This window comes from Ambystoma mexicanum, chromosome 5p (genome assembly GCF_040938575.1).
Source record: "Ambystoma mexicanum isolate Mex_15411 chromosome 5p, UKY_AmexF1_1, whole genome shotgun sequence".
Lineage (NCBI taxonomy): Eukaryota > Metazoa > Chordata > Amphibia > Caudata > Ambystomatidae > Ambystoma > Ambystoma mexicanum.
This window is the reverse complement of record NC_090930.1, coordinates 136,767,616-136,790,263: the sequence shown is the minus strand read 5'-3', so window position 1 is coordinate 136,790,263 and position 22,648 is coordinate 136,767,616. Positions and strand designations below refer to the sequence as shown.

General features: G+C 48.3%; 1 protein-coding gene across 1 annotated transcript in view; it reads right to left on the bottom strand.

Annotated features, from left to right (window-relative positions):
* ZC4H2 (zinc finger C4H2-type containing) overlaps positions 1–17,585 on the bottom strand; it is a 145,591-nt gene extending 128,006 nt beyond the window's left edge. Inside the window, exon 1 of the mRNA XM_069612535.1 lies at positions 17,399–17,585. Within this exon, the coding sequence (XP_069468636.1) occupies positions 17,399–17,451 (53 nt within the window). The 5' untranslated portion in view covers positions 17,452–17,585. The remainder of the gene's footprint in view (positions 1–17,398) is intronic.
* Between the last annotated feature and the right edge of the window lie 5,063 nt (positions 17,586–22,648).

Below are 22,648 nucleotides of genomic sequence, written 5' to 3'. Positions count from 1 at the left end.
CCAGTAGGAATCCAGCATTAATCACTATATAAAAACAGGGTATCATTTCTGTTGCTGTCATTCTATTCTAGCTTCACGTAAGGGCATTGGGAGACCTGGACTGGTTCCATCATTCTGTTCCATCTTCACGTATGGGCATTGGGGGACCTGGACTGGTTCCATCATTCTGTTCCATCGTCACGTATGGGCATTGGGGGACCTGGACTGGTTCCATCATTCTGTTCCATCTTCAAGTATGGGCACTGGGGGACCTGAACTGGTTCCATCATTCTGTTCCATCTTCACGTATGGGCACTGGGGGACCTGGACTGGTTCCATCATTCTGTTCCATCGTCACATATGGGCATTGAGGGACCTGGACTGGTTCCATCATTCTGTTCCATCTTCAAGTATGGGCACTGGGGGACCTGAACTGGTTCCATCATTCTGTTCCATCTTCACGTATGGGCACTGGGGGACCTGGACTGGTTCCATCATTCTGTTCCATCGTCACGTATGGGCATTGGGGGACCTGGACTGGTTCCATCATTCTGTTCCATCTTCAAGTATGGGCACTGGGGGACCTGGACTGGTTCCATCATTCTATTCCATCTTCACGTATGGGCACTGGGGGACCTGGACTGGTTCCATCATTCTATTCCATCTTCACGTATGGGCACTGGGGGACCTGGACTGGTTCCATCATTCTATTCCATCTTCACTTATGGGCATTGGGGTACCTGGACTGGTTCCATCATTCTATTCCATTTTCACGTATGGGCACTGGGGGACCTGGACTGGTTCCATCATTCTATTCCATCTTCACGTATGGGCACTGGGGGACCTGGACTGGTTCCATCATTCTATTCCATCTTCACATATGGGCACTGGGGGACCTGGACTGGTTCCATCATTCTATTCCATCTTCACATATGGGCACTGGGGCACCTGGATTGGTTCCGCCATTCTTTCTCTTCCTAAACATCTTCCTTCTCCAGCTCGCCGCTCATCCACCTCCAACTCTCTGAGGGTCGGACACTTCTCCAAGCAGAGAGTGTTGGTAGATCTCGTTCCTCGGCTGGGGCCTCCTCTGGAATAGCCTCCCTGCCTCTTTCAAACTTGAGCAGAACCACCTCCGGTTCCGGAAGCAACTCAAGACCTTCCTTTTCACTTCTGCTGTCTCTCTTCCTCTCCCTTGCTGATGCACCCGACTGCTCCGCACACTGGTCACCTGGCCACCCACTGAAACTCGGGCCTGGCTCCTGCATGTCCAGCTGCCCTTGCACTGCCTCTGGGCTCCTACCGCACTCGTCTGTATCTGCAACCCTGCACTTATGAGCCACCCTTCGACAGCACTTATTAAGTTACCTGCACTTCTCCCAATCCCCCACCCCCTGGCACTTCTCTCCTCCCCCTCCATGAACTTGTGCGATCTGTATGACACAAGGCCTAGTAACATTGTTGTTTTGTCCTCCCTCTGTTTCCCCCTCCGTGTCTTGTTGCACCTAGAAACACTTGTGTACAGGCACGTTATAAATGACTTATCATATCATGTCATTCTACACTAGATTGACGTATGGGTATTGGAGGACCAAGACTGGTTCGTCATTCTATTTTAGTTTCACGTATGGGCATTGGGGGACCTGGACTGGTTCTGTCATTCTATTCTAGTTGCTCATATGGGCATTGGGGGACCTGGACTGGTTCCGTCATTCTATTCTAGTTTCACGTATGGGCATTGGGGGACCTGGACTGGCTCCGTCATTCTATTCTAGTTGCTCATATGGGCATTGGGGGACCTGGACTGGTTCTGTCATTCTATTCTAGTTGCAGGTATGGGCATAGGTTGACCTGGACTGGTTCCGTCATTCTATTCTAGTTGCACATATGGGCATTGGGGGACCTGGACTGGCTCCGTCATTCTATTCTAGTTGCTCATAAGGGCATTGGGGGACCTGGACTGGTTCCGTCATTCTATTCTAGTTGCATGTATGGGCATAGGTTGACCTGGACTGGTTCCGTCATTCTATTCTAGTTGCTCATATGGGCATTGGGGGACCTGGACTGGCTCCGTCATTCTATTCTAGTTGCTCATAATGGCATTGGGGGACCTGGACTGGTTCCGTCATTCTATTCTAGTTGCATGTATGGGCATAGGTTGACCTGGACTGGTTCCGTCATTCTATTCTAGTTGCTCATATGGGCATTGGGGGACCTGGACTGGTTCCGTCATTCTATTCTAGTTGCATGTATGGGCATAGGTTGACCTGGACTGGTTCCGTCATTCTATTCTAGTTGCTCATATGGGCATTGGGGGACCTGGACTGGCTCTGTCATTCTATTACTAGTTTCACGTAAGGGCATTGGGGGACCTGGACTGGTTCTGCCCTTTTCTCTCGTGTAGATCCCAGTCTGTTTGTATGAGCACGTCCAGGTTCCCTTTATCCCCACCTGCCCATGGACTGCTAAGGTGATGTGTGTGCAAATAAGTGAAAAGGCGTGTACCATGAACGGTGGACTTTTTTTTTTTTTATAGTGCTCAAATTACATTCAGCCTTTTTACACACCCTCTAAAAACATGCCAACAGGTCCCATTCCATTTGATCAATGCTAGGCCTGTCCTGATTTTAAACTTTGTATCCTAGGACTCCCAAGTCCAAGATTTCCCCCATTATAAACCTGGGACTTCAAGTCCCAGAATGCAAAGGTACAATCAGGACAAGGCTGTAATCTCCCGACTGGAATGGGGAATGTTGAAATGTATGGTTTACAGATATGAGAAGTGATGCACAAAGAGAAACGATTTATCAAAACGGTGTGATTTTGAGCAGAAGTCTTCAGGTTCCAGGTCTGCAGGTTCCAAAGTCATCAAGTTACCCTCCATCTCCTCCTCCGTTACAAAACACATCCCAAGAGACCAGGGGAGAAAACAAGAGAAGTACTGAGCTCGCACCATAAAACGTCTAAAACATTTCTGAGAAATGGCATTGGCAGTGACCCTTAAGAGGCGGGGGGGGTGGGAGGGAGTGGCGGGGGCGATCAGTTGCACCTGCTTAACCACAACCCCCTCACCGCTCGGGGGTCAGAGAGTTGAAGTTTCTAAAGACTCCCCAGAGGCATTCTCTAAAACAGTTACAGATCTAGGCCCCACGGGGGTCCATTTCCTGCGACAAACACGCGCTTTGCATTTGCAAGAACCCCCGCCCCCCTAGCTGTGGGTGACAGTAGCAAACATCTGGGCAAGGCTTTATGGAACAATAGGAGGGGGGCGTGTTCGGCGTTTTCCTTTCTGTCCCAGCACCCACAGTAAAAGGCAGCAGGGGCACGGGGAGAGGGTTACAAGTGGGCCAATTTCAAATGGTTTCTACTGGATCCAGTTATCAGTTATGGCATGTGCTTTTTTTTGGATGATGAACTATTCCGCTTCAGAGCATATTAACACTGTTCTAGAAAAAGAAACGTGTCACGCCTGTGCTTTATGGACGTTCACTCAGTGAAAGAAACGTGTCACGCCTGTGCATTATGGACGTTCACTCAGTGAAAGAAACGTGTCACGCCTGTGCATTATGGACGTTCACTCAGTGAAAGAAACGTGTCACGCCTGTGCATTATGGACGTTCACTCAGTGAAAGAAACGTATCACGCCTGTGCTTTATGGACTGTGCTTTATGGACGTTCACTCACTGAAGGAAACGTGTCACGCCTGTGCTTTATGGACTGTGCTTTATGGACTGTGCTTTATGGACGTTCACTCACTGAAGGAAACGTGTCACGCCTGTGCTTTATGGACGTTCACTCACTGAAGGAAACGTGTCACGCCTGTGCTTTATGGACGTTCACTCACTGAAGGAAACGTGTCACGCCTGTGCTTTATGGACGTTCACTCAGTGAAAGAAACGTGTCACGCCTGTGCATTATGGACGTTCACTCACTGAAGGAAACGTGTCACGCCTGTGCTTTATGGACGTTCACTCACTGAAGGAAACGTGTCACGCCTGTGCTTTGTGGACGTTCACTCAGTGAAAGAAACGTGTCACGCCTGTGCTTTATGAACGTTCACTCACTGAAAGAACGCCATGAAATACACATCACATAAGGTAGACTCGGAAGTGGTTAAGACCTAGGCTGGCTGTTGGGTTGCTCGTGCCAGCAGGGCCCGTCCATGACATCACTGAGGGGCTAATGCACGGATACTATACAACAATGACCGCTCGACGCTGACGTCGCCTTCGTGAGTTCTGTGGGTTTTTTGTCACGTTATTAAACTCTCCAAAGCTAGGAACGGTTCATAATAAACGTTCCCTTCATTTAATCCAAATGATAAAAAGAATTATTATAATTCTTTGAAGCACTACACAGAACAATACGCTCGAAGCCAGGCCTAGAGGTGTATTGCAATTTTAGAAACCTATAGATATTCATTACCTAGGAGCGGGAGGCTGCTTTGACAGGCCCCTAATGAGGTAACGACTTAAAACCCTATAAGGGCCCTGAGCGGCCTCGCCGCCGGAGTATGTGGGGGTGGGGGGCTGAGGGTCTCCACGCCACCCAAGCACTGCATCATGCAGCCAAGAGCACCCCATCCATCCTGCTCTCTAATTGACAGCAAGAAGCACGACTACCATCACACACACGCACGCCCGCCGCCCCCACCAGCTGTGTCCCCTCACTCAGCGTTCATGCACTGGCTCCCACTGTGCGCAAACACCGAGCTGCCACCGACACAATTAGCCATTGTCTGCCAGCCGTTAATCTTGCGGAACCATGAATGAAATAACAAAAGGGGTGGGAGGCCCCTCCGCCGCTGCTTCACCCGCTCTCCCAAGGAGTATTAACAAGTGCTGAAGTGGAGAGTCACTCCCAGAGGTGGCACGGCCCACTAGCAAATACCCGCCTCCTTGACCAATGAACAAATGGTTTCTACTCGACCCAGCTGTGTCATGTGGATTTTTGGGTGTTGGTAAAATAGCTCAGCTAGTTAAGTGCTCGCCTTTACTGTCTGTGCAACCTGCAATCAGGTTGGTATCTGGCACTGCAGACTCAGCACTTCATCCTTCCAAGGTTGATAAATTGAGCACCAGTGAGTTGGGTGATATTATCGGCAAGGCCTTAAGTGGGCCGGGGCCGCGGCAATCGCCGATGATGAGATTGTGTGTGTTACTGTAGACAAGGAAATGAGGTAAAAACAGGGAAAAGTCCAGAGATATTGGTGGGCTGGGTCTAGAAAAAAGGGTCAATTTTGAACACAAGAAGTTCAGATAAAGGACCATGAAAGGAACAACACAAACATTTTGCTTGCAATGTGGTGCCTTTTAAAGATAAGAAAATGTGTCTTAAATGAGAAGTAATGCATTCATACTGAACAAAAAAAAAAATCAGCATGTTTTGCCTTTGCCCAAGATAAGGTTGCACTGCACTTCAGTGCCCTCCACCTCCGATTGAGGACTTCACCCTGTAAGCAAGGTAGGCTCAAGACCGCTGTGTGCAGCTCTCAAATGGCACCCAATTAGGGAGTCATAGTTGCCATACGTTGGGTGTCTCATCACTCAACTACATTATTATTAATTCGTTCACATATTTCAGTCACCAAGCTGTGTATACGGAGTCGTGTACACAAAATGATGCAGGGTGTTTGTACACACCGCTTTGCATGGAATTCACCCATGAATGGGGCGAGTGCCAACATAGCCTGCCAAAATAACGCGGAAACATTGGGCCGACTCGTAAAGCAGCGGTTAGCAATGGACTTCCCCATTACTTAATCCCAGGCACGGCTTCTCAATTCACAAAGAAGTTCCTTGGAGTAACTCCAATTTAGCCTGGATTAAATCCTGGAGAGGGGCGTTCGATTCACAGAGAAGTCACTCTGGCTTCCTCATAGAAAGTCACGGGTAAATCACAGTAACTTATATGGACCCCTGGGCTAGGAGGCAGAACTCTAGTATCCCCCCAGGTCACGAGAATTAGACATTGAACCTGGAGACTAGGTGACCACATTTAAAAAGTAAAAAACCGAGACAGGGCAACTAACATAAACGTAGGACTAACTCTTGAAAGTGGCTGTCAATGCACTATACTTCAGTAGTGGGAGAAGGGGGTTTAAGTGTTACTTACCAGTCAAAGAAACACGTACAATTGTTTAATAACAAAATAAAACAATCTTAAATTGTAAAATGCAGCATTTATTCTGTACGAGACTGTGCATTCCTGCCTGCCAGCTATGAAGACCTACTACAAAACACCGGGACCACTGCAGTTTCCAATAGAAACATAATCTTGAAAAAGGGGGACAGAGCACCAAATACCAACACAGTACCGCCAAAACCGGTTTGTCTGGTGACCCTATTTACAACCTAAAGAGTAGCTAATAAGCAGGCTGTCTGGCTGGATGGATGGATGGATGGGCCTGGCAGCAGTCGTGTTACTACGTTACTGGTATCCTGACTAGTTCCGTATTGAAGCTTAGCTTAGACGGAGTGACTAGGCCTTAGAACGAATCCGCCCCTGGGAGCGAGGCTAAGCTGCTCGCTGCAGAGCCATCGCAGAGCTAATTGCCAGCTCCATCCTTGGGACTAGCCTCGAGCCGCATGTGATCAATCGGTCACGGCTTCGACATAACTTAATTCATGAGCTTGATTCGATTTGATTTAAATGCTAAATAGGGCACTTTTGAGCATGTCCAGAAAAGAATGCCCAGTGATGAATACATTATCATCACCTCCATACACGGTGACGGAAATGAAGGAACAATAAGACATGTCTCTGCCCCTGCACTCCCGTCCTTTCGGATTTAGAACTCTGCATGTGTGCACCACCACGCATCGGGGCGGGGGTTGTCAGATTGGTCACAGCAAATGAAAGTGAGGGGGGGGCAATTGCACGTGCATCTTGCTGCAGGGTGGTGGCTGTTGAGATGTGATGAATACACGGGTGACCTTCTCAAGAACCGAGAAGTAAAAGGTCAACAGGAATTAGCTGCGGGCCACCCTATTAAATACTCAGCCCTCCTACCCCTACCAGGCAGTGCAAAGGACTGTGGTATTATCCAAGCCACTCACCACAGACTTTACAACAAGCTTAGCCAATGCCAACCATTTGGGCTTTCTTGTAGGCATGGGAAAGGCACTTTCCAGGCACAGCGGTAGCGGTACTAACTGGCCATTGATGGTAACAGAGGAAAAATGATGGAAGTACCTGGGTATCTAATAACGGTCCCCGGCAAATTCCTAATACCAAAACGGTTGGCTTTGCCAAAACAGGACGTCAGTGATGGACACGCATGATTCTTATAAATCGAGTGGATGAAGGCAGGCCTGGTTAAGACATTTTTATTACACCTATAGCAGCTTTACACCTCCAATTAAGCCATTAACTCACAAAAGACTGCTTTGAAAAAACACTGACAGGCACTTTGAGGGCCATGTTTGATGGTAAGGCTTGAATAAAATGAGTTGGAATGGCCATAGGGATTAGCATGGCCGTGTGCAGTCAACGGGTGGGTAAATAGCCAAACAACACCTACAAGCCATGTCTCCCTCCTCATATGCCATTTATCCCGATCTGTACTCTAATGCAAGAGTTTTGGATTATAGGTGTCGAAAGCAACACCCAATAGATCAAAGTAAAAACATATAGAGGGAATTCGTACATCCTCAGTTGGAGGGATACACGCATGAGGACATATTTAGGCCCTTTTATAGAAAATAAAAGGACAATGAACGAAGTTGGGCTCAGGTTTTATATAAAGCAGACTATCCACCACAATACGGACCCTGCCCGACTTTCCAGGCAACCGACTTTAGAAGTGTAACACCAGAGGGAACTTCCAAATAGTACAAACATTCCCATGACTTGAGAAGTGCTCACACACTCCGCTGAAATAATTCAAATCAATATCAACCGGTGTGTGATTGGCATAGTGCAAATTCAAACACACGTCCAGGCACTGTATCAACAAGCAACTCCAGGCACAGCTCGCACCTCAGCACATCACCAGGCATCTCCAGGCAAAGCATGCAACTCACCATATCAGCAGGCACAGTAGCCGCAATCATCTCCACGCACAGCGCACATCATCAAGCATAGCACACACCTCAGCACATCACGAGGTATAATATCAGCAAGCATCTCCAAGCACAGCTTGCACCTCAGCACATCACCAAGCATATTCAGGGACATCTCTCAACTCAGTATATCACCAGGCATAGCAACCACAAACATCCCCAGGCACAGCTCACAGTTCAGCGCATCACAATGCATCTCCAGGACAGCTTACACCTCAGCACATCACCAAGCATATTCAGGGACATCTCTCAACTCAGTATATCACCAGGCATAGCAACCGCAAACATCTCCAGGCACAGCTCACAGTTCAGCGCATCACCAGGCATCTCCAGGGAAAGCCCGCAACTCACCATATCACCAGGCACAGTAACCGCAATCATCTCCACGCACAGCGCACATCATTAAGCATAGCACACACACCTCAGTACATCACGAGGTGTAATATCAGCAAGCATCTCCAGGCACAGCTTACACCTCAGCACATCACCAAGCATATCCAGGGACAGCTCTCAACTCAGCTTATCACCAGGCATAGTAACCACAAACCTCTCCAGGCACAGTGCAGGTCGTCAAGCATAGCACACACCTCAGCATATCACCAGGCATAGTAACCATAAACATCTCCAGGCATAGCTCACAGTTCAGCGCATCACAAGGCATCTCCAGGGAAAGCCCGCAACTCACCATATCACCAGGCACAGTAACCGCAATCATCTCCACCCACAGCACACATCATCAAGCATAGCACACACCTCAGCACATCACCAGGCATTCTAACTGCAAGTATCTCCAGGCACAGCTCGCACGACAGTGCATCACCACTGAGAGATGTCAACCTAGCTCATCAGCAGGCATGCTAACCACAAGCAGCTCCAGGCACAGCGCATATGTCAGCACATGATCAGGCATTGAGCACACCTCAGCACATCACCAGTCATACTATCAGCAAGCGTCTCCAGGCACAGCTCATACTTCAGCACATCAGCAAGCAAAGTAACGGCAAGCGTCTCCAGGCACAGCTCATACCTCAGCACATGACATTGTATAACATCAGCAAAGGTCTTTAAGTTATAGCTGCTACATGCCTATGCAAATAACCAGGTATAGCAACAATGAGATTCTTCCAAAATAGCCCTTACTCCTGCACAGCCCCAGATATACTAATCAACACATATGCATATAGGCCTGCATAGTAACAATGAAAATATAGTGCAGCCCTTTATAGAGGGGAAACTGGTGGGAAACTCTGGGCTAATGCTGGCTCTTGAAGCACCTGTTGCTCTCCAAAGAGGCCACTCCCTCACAATCACAGAGCCTTGCGGATGAGTCACCCAACTGCCTAATCACATTTAAAAGTTTGACTGAAATCGGCATCAAACCAGATAAAAGCAGAAAGGGAAACCTACATGTAGCCAACCATGGCCAGAAAAGTAGCCCCAATAAAGCCCAACTTTGTCTGGCTGTGAAAAGAAAATATACTATGGATCTCAGTTTTGAAAGTGATACAGACACGTGACATGATACAGTAAGCCTGATTGGGAGAAAATTAGTTAGACGAGCCACTATTGGATTACATCAGCGTAATGGAATAAGAAATAACATTTAGTATGTCGGCCGTTCATTCCACAGCATTTCCAGTTGTCATGCCAACCACAAAGTCAGCTTTCTGGCACACATTTTACTCTCTCTCTCTTCCCTATAGCAATGGCAGTGGCAATAAGTCGGTGGCTGAGCCACCAAAATGCGTCAAAACCAGTAACTGGGTGTGGGAAATTCTACTTCTAGGACCTTTGCCGCTGCAGCCTCTGAAATATATCCAGCGGCTTCTGAACACCGATGCACATCAGATGCAAAACTTGAGCTCACAGGGCTTTCACATATTGTGTGGCCCAGGCGGTGACCCAGCCCACTAAGAAACCTGGTTTAATGGGCCCCTTTATTTTTCATAATACTCCTGCCTTGAGCTAATCAAATCTTTTACTGTACAGCATTTGTGCACGTTAATTCCTGTACCTGCAGCACCTCAGATGCAGACTTTTTTTTTTAGGCTCGGTCTGCACTACTTTGGTAAACCATGTCAGCGGGCAGGCATGAAAAAGAATTGGGGGCAAACAAAATCCATTTATAATTCAAGTTCTTCGAAAAAAGAAGCAAGTGAAATCTATGTGAGTGGCATGAAAATGCAGCCATGTAAAGTAGTGTGGGCGCAAAGAATAATTTCACAACATACTAACAAAACAAAAACAAGGACTGTCAACTTTAGCATAAAGACGCGGCTATGTAGGGGGTCCAAGTGAGATCACTGCATATCATTCACACTACACGCACATGCGTCTACATGACAAACTAGTAGCACTTATACATCTCCAAGCCTGCCTGCAAAATAAGGATGCTCTCAGGGCACACACACACACAGATCTTTAGAGCAACAACAACAGGGCACATTACAAACTTGCACACTTTCACTAGATAGTAGGGGTAGTATATTAGAGAAACTTTGAACTGATGCAGGTGCAATCAGCAGTATGGCAACAACATAAAATATTCTTTCAACTGTTTGCACAGAAGCAATGATTTCCCTGGTCCTAGGTCCAGTGAAAAGTGCACAAATGTATTGAAATAATGTTTTTTGCACTAGGGCAATTTTTTCCATAGTGCTAATTGCACAGGTGCAAAGTTTCTGGAATATGCCCGAGAAGCGTTCATGCTCCCAACGTACCTCTAACCTCAAGACCAGAGGCGTTGCTAGGGAGGGCGGGAGGAGGGCTGAGGTGGCTATAGCCCCGGGTCTTTTGGTTGTAGCCCCAGATAGAAGCTCAGGGGCTACAACCAAAAGGCAATAGCTAGTCCTGAGGCCTGACAGTGCCTACATTAGTTTATCCCCAGATCTTTTCCAGACCTAGCCACATCCCTACTCAAGACACTTAATAAAAGGCACAGCCTTTCCATCTCTCCGGCATCAGGAACATCTATAGTATGAAGAAGCCCCACCTTTGCAGGAGGCTACCATCGTAACAACCCACTTTCCAAGCAGTACACAGATCCAGGCAGTTTATATGACTTAGACATGAAAATAAGGTGATACAAGAGAAGGCGAGGGGACCAGTGCGGGGTTGACACCGTTTTGCGGCTTCAACTTGAATGTCTCCATTGGATCCCTCAATGTGCAAGGCTCTCACCCTTGTGCTAGCCGGCTTCTAGGCAGTGTGTGGTACGTCTGCTCCATTCAGAGTAATTGGCAGAATGAGTCACCACTCCCCATGACTTCCCACCACACACCCAGCCCCTCATCGTACACACAGGACATGAACTCCCACCACACAGAGCCTCTCTCACGCACAGGACATGAATTACCACTATCTGCAGACACAAAGCCTCTATTAATACAGGCGATGAGTTTCCAACACACACAGATACAGAGCCACTTACCGTACATAAAGAGCATGGATTGCATCACATTCCCCCAACCTACAGGATATACATATCCCACAGAGTATCACCATAGCTAAAGGAGAGGAGTTCCCAAAACACACATATGCAACAAGTTTATCTGGACAGCATGGTGTCTAACTGAGAGGTAGGAGGTAAACCAATTCAGGACAGTGGCAGAGAATACCATCCTGCAAGCAAGGAGAAAGAGAAGGATGCAGTGGTAGACGGTGGCGAATACAGCCGAGAGATCAAGGAGCACAAGGAGGCATGAGTAGCCCTTATCCATGCATTGACGGCATCATCCACCACCTTGGTGGTGGCTGTTTGGATGCTACACTTGTGGCGGAACTCTGTCTGATAGCCATTTAGGAGGTGGAGTTGTTAGATTCTGGCGAGTAGGTGTGTAGCAGCTACTTTTCCCAAGATTTTGCAATTAAATGGGAGGTTTTTAGGGGCCGATAGATGGCTAGGTCATCTGGATCTAGGGTTGGTTTCTAAAAATAAATGTCGTACGAGACCAGTTTTGAGGGTGTCCGTGAATTATACTTCTGCGAGGGAGCAATTGATGATGCTGTGGAGAGCACTGAGCATCAGGACCGTCAACTGTTTAATGATGGAGGCTGGAATTATATTGTCACATTAAGAAGGTAATTTTGAGCGAGGCAATCAGATCCGGGAAAAGAGATGAGAGAATGCCGGGGTGCAGGGGATGCTAATAGTGTGAGAGTTTGATTTGACAGTCGCTCTGATTTTGTCTATTTTTTCAAGTAAAATGTGTTGATTCCATTACATTTTTCTTGATTTGCTTGAACCACTGGCCGGGTGAGGGTTTGGTACAATGCTTTACTACTACAAAGCGGGCTCTGCTCCAGTTGGAGTAGTAAGCATCTTTGGCCTCGGAAATCAGAATCCTATGGTTTGAGCCGAGAGATTTGAGGTTGGTGGGTCTGCCGAGTTTTAGTTTGGCACCACCTTTTCTCTAGGGTTCTGATTGAGCATTTGTTGGAGGCTAGCTCAGGGGTGTACCATGGAGCGTATGGTTTGGTCTTTGGGTGGCTGGATTTTGGAGGGGCATGAGTGTCTACCAGTTTCATAGCAGAGTTGCTAAATAAATCCAGGAAGCCTGAGGCATTCCCTGTGGTAGGGAAGTCTGCAAAGTTTGCTTATAGCTCATTGACAGATAAGGTTTTGAATGAGTGGCACTAAGTGAGGGGGCATTTGGCCTGACCTTTGAGAGCCGTAGTCGAGTGGGTGACTGATTGGCATGGTCAGACCAGTCAAGTGGGATAGGGTCTGCACAGGTGATGCAGGTGGATGATGTGAAGACTACATCTAGTGTGGTACTTTTGTTGTGCCTGGACGAGAGCGCAATTTGCTTAAGGTCCATGTAAGCGGCCAGTGCAAAAAACATGCAAGAGTGGTTGCTAGCCTATGACTCTCGGGATGTTAAAATCACCAAGAAAGACATTACTAGAATGTAATAATTTGACAGAGGAGAGTACGTTGGAGATGTCTGCAATGAAAGAGTCACTCCTGTGAGGTGGTCTGTAGATGAGGTGGAAGGTGAGCAGTCCTTGTGCAATGGAGGGAACCGGCAGGCTGGTGGTTCAAATGAGCTTGTTCTGGGAGAGGGGATGATGGCGCATGGCCAATCGCTTCTGTGGATGATGGCCACTCCTACGGCCCTTACCGGCCAGTCGGCATGTTCGATGCAGTAGCCTTGGGGTAGGAGGATGTCAGAAACATGTGGGGAGGATAGTGTTACCCATGTTTCAGTGATGAACAGGACATCAAGTTTGTTGTACGAGATGCGGTCAGCGATCTCTGCAGTGTGAGCGACTGCTGAGCGAGCATTGATCAACATGGGAGGGCGTGTGCATGTGGTCCGTGGGTGTAGGAAGGGGGGCAATGATAATATTGATGAAGTTCGCTAGGGTAGTTTGCCAGGGCTCTTGGCCATTTGAACCCTAGTGAGAGTGGGGATGGGCTGTGGAGGGAGGAGACACATTGTGATGTCTTTTGGTGGGTAGTAGTAGTAGCAATTAGTTTATAGATGATATGCAGTCTGGCAGCTCAGGGCCTTGGCGCCATCAGGCCCATACAGGTGAGGTCCTGCTCTTCGCACATCCTTTGCTCAGTACGCCAACGATGACGAGGAATGATTAAATCAGTGGTGGACGGAGCAACTGAGTGGCAAGTCCTGGTCAAGTGACCAGAAGCCTAGTCAATGTCCCTTCATACTGTGCCACTACACTCTACGTATGGTGGGACACTACACCATGGGTCTGCAACCTGGGGCTCTGCTAATGTTTTGTACTACGACTCATGATCCCTCACCATTGACTCTGAGGACTACGGCTGATGGAAGTTGTCCAAAACATCTGGTGAGCCAAATTTTGCAGAACACTGCATTAGTCACAGAGCCGTTCCACCCTTTCCAGGTTTTCAGAGCATTCCCTTACACAATGAACTATCCTTTTTCCAAAGAGCATGCCCTTTCACACCAGGTAATTCCCTCTCGCTGCAGAATATACCCCTCAATCTGAGCCACCCCCCATCTCTGCAGAATACACCCCTTCAGTCTGAACCTTCCTACCACACTGCAGAATATGCCCCTTCACTCCGAGCCACCCGTCTCTTCAGAACATGCCCATTAATTCAGAGCCATTACCTCTTTCTGCAGAATATTCTGTTCACTCCGAGTGACCCCCTCCACAGAATATGCCACTTCACTCTGAGATATTCCCCCCGCTGAAGAATATTCTCCTTCATTCTGAGCCATTCACACTCTACAGAATGTCCATGGCTCGAAATTGTTAGGAGCTATTTAGCTCCTGCTTCTAGCTTAGGAGAGCCTAGTTAGCTTGAAACCAACAGTTACCAGGAGCTGCTTTTGAATCCCCAGCCCAACTGGCGCCATACAAACATGCATATGTGAAATACATAAGCTTCTGGTTTCAGAGCGACCAGAGCATGGAAACTGCTCTCCTGAACATCCGTGCAGACCTGCTCTCCAACCTTGATTCGAACACCCCGTGTGTCCTCATCTTACTTGACCTCTCTTCTACCTTTGACACGATCAACCATGCCATCCTGCTCAACCGTCTCCGTGATAACCTGGGTATCACTGGTCAGGCCCTGGCATGGCTGACCGCTTTCCTCTCTGATCGACCCTCCCAGGTCCAATTTGGGTCCTTCCTCTCCTCTATCTCTACCTGTGGTGTCCCCCAGGGGTCTAACCTCTCTCCCTGGCTGTACAACCAATGCCTTGCACTTCTTGCCCACCACATTGCCACTCTCTGCCCCAACTTTCAGTGCTATGCGTATGACATTCAGCTAATTTTCAGGGTACCTTCGGCCACCTCTTCTCCGTCTCTCATCTCTGACTGTCTGCTATCCAGGAGTGGTGTGCCGCCAATGATCTCTGCCTTAATACCAGTAGGACTGAGATTCTCCTCATCGGCACACCCGCTCCCTCCTTTCCTGTCACTCTCTAGCCAGCCTCCCTTGGCCCTCTTCCTGCTCCCACCTGCGAGACAAAAAACCGTGGGGTCATTTTCGACTCCACACTCTCCTTCTCCCCTCACATCTTTGACGTCTCTAAGAAGTCACACTACCAGCAGCACCTCCTTAGAGGTATTCTGCCTTTCCTCTCCTTCCTCCAGAAGCTCACTGTCTCCAGAGCTCTGGTTCTCTCTAGGCTGGACTACTGCAACAGCCTCTTTCTAAATCTGCCTGCTTCTACTCTCCGCCCTCTGCAACTCATCCAGAACAGGAATGCAAGACGAGTCCTTGGCCTCATGCCAAGGGATCTTATCTCTCCAGGACTGAAATCTCTGCACTGGCTCCCAGTGGCTGCGAGGATTAAGTTCAACACCTTCTGCATTATCCACAAGGCCTTCTGGGGCCTGGGGCCTCAATACCTTCAACTCTCTCTTCCTAAATATTTTCCTTCTCGAGCTCTTCGCTCACCCGCCTCCAATTCCCTCAGGATAAGTTGCTTCTTCAAGCAACGAGTTGGTGGTAGATCTCTCTCTTTGGTTGGGGCCTCCCTCTGGAACAGCCTCCCTGCCTCCCTGAAACTTGAGGAGAACCATCTCCGGTTCTGGAAGCACTGCTGAACTCCTGACTGAAACTGTACTGGTCACCTGGCCACCCTCTTATCTCAGGTCCAGGTCCCCTCCCCTGCCAGTTACACACCTGCACTGCCTCCCTGGCAACACCCGCACTTGGGGACTGTTTTTCTGTATCCCTACAGTCCCCCACCAGCACTTGACTCCTGTTGCCTGTTGTCTGCACTTACCCGTTGCACTTGCCACTAGCCAGCCCTACTTCTCCTATTGTTTTATTTATTCTATTACCCCTTGTACTGCACTTTCCCCACCCCCTCCACTCCGCACTTTTCCTCTTCCCCCTTCCCCTGCACTTGCGCGATCTGAATGATACTTGGCCTAGTAGGTTTGCTGTCTCCGTCTTCCCTCTGTCCCCCCTTCCATGCCATGTTGCGCCTTGAAACACTTGTGTATAGGCACGTTATAAATGCCATATCATATTAAATCTGTATGTTTGGTAATATGGATAAAGGCGATTAAAGGACACATCTAAAGGACATTTAGAGCAGAATAGAACATACACCATGGACAAAAATGTAGTGTCTGCATTTCACGCAAATGTCAAATTTGTGGTGCGCTGGGTATCTGATGCCAAAAACCCAGCAGCTGGTTTTAGATCCTGCTCATCAAATCTCAATTTCTATCACTGATGTCCCGTCATTCTGAGCCATTCTCACCATCTGCAGAATATGTGCCTTGATTCAAAGCCATGCCCTCATTCCATAATATGTCCCTTCACTCTGGACCACCTCCATCCATGCAGTATATGCCCCCTCATTTTAAGCCAACCCCTCTCTCTGCAGTATATACCCCTTATTTTATTGTTCATTTCTAACACGCTTAAAACCAGCAAGTGGTTTCTAAGCACGGGTATCGGGATTCAAACCTGTGTTGCCTTGCTTCCAAGACAAACGAGTTGCCCCCTTAGCTATCCTTCCTCCCTCCCCTTTCCCTATGAGACATCCCACCTCTCTGCAGAATATTCCCTTTCACTCTGTGTGATCCCCCTCTGCAAAATATCCCGTTTCCTCTGAGCCATTCGCCCTCTGCAGAATATGGTCCCTCTCTGCACAATGTGTCCCTCGATTGCGAGTCATTCACCCTCTTTCTAGAATGGTTCTCTTGATTCTGAGCCATTCCCCCCACGCTGTAGGATCCGTGTCTTTATTCAGAGCCATTCCCACTCTCTGCAGAATATGTCCATTTCCACTATCTGCAGAACGTCTCTGCATTCTGAGCCATTCCCACTATCTGTAGAATATATCTCTTCATTCTGAGCCATTCCCACTCTCTGCAGAATTTGTCAATTTCCACGATCTGCAAAACGTCTCTGCATTCGGAGCCATTCCCACTATCTGCAGAGTATATCTCTCCATTCTGACCATTCCCAATATCTGCAGAATATATCACTTCATTCTGAGCCATTCCCACTATCTGCAGAATATGTATCTTCATTCTGAGCCATTCCCACAATCTGCAGAATATTTATCTTCATTCTGAGCCATTCCCACCATCTGCAGAATATTTATCTTCATTCTGAGCCATTCCCACTATCTGCAGAATATTTATCTTCATTCTGAGCCAGTCCCACTATCTGCACAATATGCCCCTTTATTCCGAGCTACTCCCGCCACCCACGCAGAGTAGTATGCCCTTTCTCACTCAGCCAGCCCACTCTCCGTAGCATGCCCCTCAACACCGCTCTGACCCCCTCCATGCAAAGGGTTGGCACTTCACACTGAGCCCCTCTGCAATGCCGCCTCCTTCACTCCGCATGCTCGTCCACAAGACACGGAGAGCTGGGCACCCACCTGATCTCTTTAATGCTCTCCAGCTTGCACATGATCTCCTGCTCATCAGCCATGCTCTCCAATCTGCGCCCCCTGAATATTCACCAGCTGCAGCAACACAAAACAATGTAACGGGGACAATGTACCACCAGTCGACCGGTCCACGCATGCGCCGCCATCTCCAGTAGTGGCCGGCATCCTGGGACATGTAGTGCTTTGGCGACGCTGCAGCCACTGACACGGGTGAAAGTGTGAACTACACGTCCCAACGCGCCTTGCTCGCAATCTCTCCTTCACTTCCTGTCGAGGCAGCGTTGGCGCCTGCCAGGGAGACTGCCTGAGAGAGAATCTAGTAATCCGTAGTTAATTATGTAAAAAGGCTGGAAGAGGGCCAGACCACGACCTTCTTGTGGAGAAGGCGATGTATTATAAATCACACGGGAGAAAAGACATTCAGGCGTGTTTTTGTCGTGATTGATAAGCAGTTTTGGCGGTGTGATAATATATTCAGATCAGCAATACATCCATGCACGAAGTCTCACTGAACTCTGCTCCTGACGTTGAGTTTGACTTTAAATTGCTATGGATACAATTATTTCACCCACGCCCCTTCAGATAGGTTTACTAAGCTTCTCTTTATCATTTTTTGTATAATATGGTTCACAAAAAATCCTTTATACATCCTATCAAATATATATAAATATATATTAAGAACATAAATCAAATCACTAAAAACAATAAAACGGTAATATCTCACAACAATCATACAAGTTAAATACTAAGTCTAGTTTTGTCTTGGATCTAATAGGAGTTCTGTTAGTAGGTATTTACATAAACACTATCGCCTTCAATTTGATATATGACAGACACAGATTTTGTTATAATGTGTAATGGCTCTGGAGTGGAATTCTACCCTGTAGAATTCCACTCTTGTTCTGATGTCATGTTTGCATTTGTTGAATGTTCCACATTCCAAGAACAACAGTTATGAGTTTAAGTGGAAAGCTGTAATGTAGGCTGAGCGCTGCTGGGCTCAGGCTGGTTGCCATTAAAGGATCTTCACTTACCTACAGTGTACGCTTCCTTATTACACTGGCGACGAGGGCAACCAGCCTCCAACCCACATAGCCACCCGCCGCCCAGCAGTTGCCTACATTCCCTTCCCTGAGGCCAGCCCGTTCCCAAGCGCTGCCCAGACCCGTCAAGGGAAGAGTTCTCCGGCCGACGCTGCCCACGTCGAGCGAGTACCTCCGACGGAAGAGAGGTATTTCCCTGCACGTCCACTTCAGCCTGGCCTGCGCTCCCCAGCCAGGGTCGAGCGTGGTGTCTCCGCCGCATCAGGAGTGCAGGAGCAGGAAGGCGAGAGGAGGCCTTCCCACGCACGCAGACAACCGCGACCAGCGTACCTGGCCAGCGCTCTCCACCCGGGATCAAGCGCAGCGCCCCCGGAGCAGGTGCTGGAGTGCAGGTGAGCAGCAGGAGGGCTGCCCCCGTGCCCCTGGCCTGCGCTCCCCAGCCCGAGTCGAGCGCAGCCACACTGCAGCAACTGGAGTGCAGGTGAAGAGGAGGAGGGCTGGGTTGCCCCCGCGCCCGTCTTTGGCCGAAGTCAAGCGTGGGCCTCCCGTTGTCACCGGGAGTCTTGGAAAGGAGGCGAAGACCAAAGGGGGAGCACGAGGGGCAAGGAGCTTTAAACTCACACGCGTCGGCATCTGTAGCCGGCTTTTCGAGAGGGTAACCCGTGACGTATCAGCACGCATCAAGGGGCGTTTCAGCTATATCCTGTTGAAAAGTTAACCCTGTGTGAACAATTCAAGAGTTTGTGACTGTGTTGACCTCCACATGCCTAGGATCTGCAGTATTTTGTGATCAGTGACAATTTAAGTTGCCGTCTCCTTGCCTAGCACTAGCGAAGTTATAGACCGACATTGCCAATACCCAAACCCCACTCAACATGCAGCACAACAGTGCACGTCCGCCTCCTGCATTTCTGGCCAGTCCGGGTGAACCGGCAATTGTGTGGGATTTATGGGTCGACACCTTCAAAGTATACCTCAGGGCAGCAGGTGGTGCCAAGTTCACGGACAATGAAAAAGAAGCAGCTTTGCTCAACTGTTTGGGAACTGAGGGTCTAAGGCTGTTCAGACATCTTCCTGGTCCCAATGTGCACGCTGTTCCTACTGCCCCCACAGAAGGGAGTGATGGGGATGATGCTGTACCAGGTGTAGTGTTGGCTTACGAAACAGCCTTGGGCAAGTTAGAAGCACGATTCGGCAAGAGGGCCAATGTGGTGCTCGAAAGGTACCATTTCTTCTCGAGGGCTCAAGGTTCTAATGAGGGCATAGATGCTTATGTGACTGCCCTGCGTACTCTGATAGCGACGTGCAAGTTTACTGGTACCATCGACGAGTGCATCCGGGATCAAGTGATGATGCGGACATGTGATGTGCGCGTTAGAGAAAGGTTGTGGATAGAAAAGGATCCGCCCCTGGAGAAAGTCATTGAGATAGCTCGTGCTATTGAGGAATCCAGGAAGAGCGTCAGAGAGATGTCCGATAAGGGAGAAACGGTGCATGCTGTGATTCCCCGCAAATCACTTGATGCCAGAGCAAAGAACAAGGACAGTAAGCCGATACCCTCGTCAAGGGAACTGTGCAAGAGATGTGGTTGGCGGGGACATGTGGCAGGCGCAAAAGAGTGTCCGGCTGCTTATGTGGAGTGTAGGAGATGCAAAACCAAGGGTCACTACGCCCGCATGTGCAGAGGTGTTGTGTCGGTTAAGGAGTCAGTGAAGTTGGTGGACACTAATGATGATGAGGAAAGTGTGACAATTGTGGGGTACATGGGATGTTCCGACAAAGACAATGGTAGCACACCAGAAGGATCTTTGTTAAGTGTGGGCCGTTGCAAGAAGAAAGCGTGGGCAACGCTCATGGTCAACAGAGTTTCGATGGAAATGATGGTGGACACGGGGTCACCATACACGATGAGATCCCCTGAACTGTATGAATCTAAATTCCACAAGAGGGTGTCAGATTTGATGTGTTCGGACATAAATCCGTGTGCTTATGGACGAGTACCCATCAAGGTTCTTGGCTACGAGTGGGCTGTTATAGAGTTTGAAGGACGGGCGGCGAAAGGAAAATTATATGTGGCTCACAAAGGTGACCCTGTGATAGGGTGGGATCAGCAAGCCGCTCTAGAACTTGAAATGAGACCAGGGAAAGCAGTTCTGGTGATGTGTGTGAGGGGAGAGAGTTATGGAGCTGAGTTTCATGAGAGACTCACGGCTGAAGTGCTGGAAAAGAGATTTCCTTCTGTTTTTACTCAAACGTTGGGCAAATTGAAGGGTTTTACGCACAAAATAATTCTCAAGAGGGGTTCTGTGCCGGTTGTCCATAAAGTCAGGAGGGTTCCTATCATGGCTCGTGATGCCTTAAAGCAGTGGTCTTCAAACTTTTTATGCCATGGCCCCCCTGAGCAGAAAATAAATTGTTCGGGACCCCCCTGCCCCGCCCCTCTGTGTTGGTGTTATTTTTTTTTTTTTATAGAGAGGGCTGCAGAATGCGTGGTGCCATAATTATGAAGGGATATGCTGTTGGGGAGACATTCCAAGACACTAGGACAATCACATCCAATCCAAACATAGAAACCGTGCAAGTAAACACAAAATTCTCCAGTAGGGCTTTTATTTTCTCAAAATACATTCCTATTAGTATATTCAGCAGAAGGCAATTTGATTTTACAGAGCAAGCACTAATGGGAAGGGTGGGCCTGTCTCTCTGCAGAAAGTGAGTCAATGTGTGGCTTTATTTTTGAGACCGCCACTCTGAGGTTGTCCTCCACTTCCAGCCTTGTGCGGTATTTAGTTTTCAGTACAGCCAATGCTGAAAAGCCTATTTCGCACAAGTAGGAAGACCCAAAGGGTAAGAGAGACTGTATAGCAGACCTTGCCAATGTAGGATACTCCAGGATTACCTTCAGCCAAAAGTCACCCACTGCAATGTTCCTAAATTCAGATTGCAGAATAGTGTCCGACTGAACCTCAATCAGCTCCTCCAGGGCATCAAATGGAAGATGCACCACCTCCTCTGCCAGAAAAGGCTGCATCACCCAGTCATTAATGCCAGCATTTTCTTCAGGGAAGTATTTATCAAAGCTGGACCTTAATGTTGTTAGGTGACTTGTGATTGGTTCTAGGACATGCAGCAGGTTGTACTCTGTTTCCTCAATTGCTTCTGCAAGCAATGGGAACTGAACTGCTACCCCAGCTCCAATTGTTCGTTTCCAGAGGTCTAGCTTCCTCTTGAAGGCAAATACTTTTTTATTCATTGTAAATGAGTTGGCATTGGCTCCTTGCAAAGACATATTGAGGGTATTTAGCTTATCGAAAATATCAGCAAGGTATGCCAAGAGCACAAGCCAGCGGGGATCACACAGATGGTTTGCTTTGCCAGTGTCCACATCCAAAAGGAATTGCCGCACTTCATTTCGGAGTTCAAACACACGTTGCAGCACTCTTCCCCTGGACAGCCATCTGACTTCTGTGTGAAAGAGCAAACCATCATGTTCTGACCCCATTTCTGCACACAGAATTGCAAAGAGACGTGCTCTTGTTGGCTGTGCTTTGATGGCATTAACTATTTTTACAGCTGAACTGAGTACATCAGAAAGTTCATTGTCCATATTCCGAGCAGCAAGCGCTTCACGGTAAATTATGCAGTGTGTCCATACAACATGTGGAGCGACTGCCAACACTTTGGCCTTCAATCCCGATCTATCTCCACACATTGAAGGGGCACCATCTGTGCAGATTCCTACGCAGGCTTCCCATCTCAAACAGTGGCTGCTCATAAAATCATTTAAAATGTCAAACAGTTCTGATGCTGTTGCCCTGGTTTTAATGGCCTTACAAAACAAAAAGTCTTCCAATATTGTAGTTGCCCCACAGTACCTTACATAGGCTATTAAATGAGCCTCTCTGGATATATCTGTTGCCTCATCCAACTGTAATGCAAAGAGACTCGTTTGCAGCTGTGTGATTAACTGAGCAGTGATATTGTCTGCCATCTCAGACACACGTCGGCTGATGGTGGTGTCTGACAGAGGAATCATTTTTAGCTTGTCCGCTACACTTTCAGCACCCATTCTCCTGCACATTGCGATGGCTGCTGGTAGAACGACTTTCTCGGCATCGGTGAACGGTTTTTTATTTTTGGCAAGGAGGTAGGCAACATCATAAGATGCCTTCAGTGCACTGGCTGGAGTAGAAGC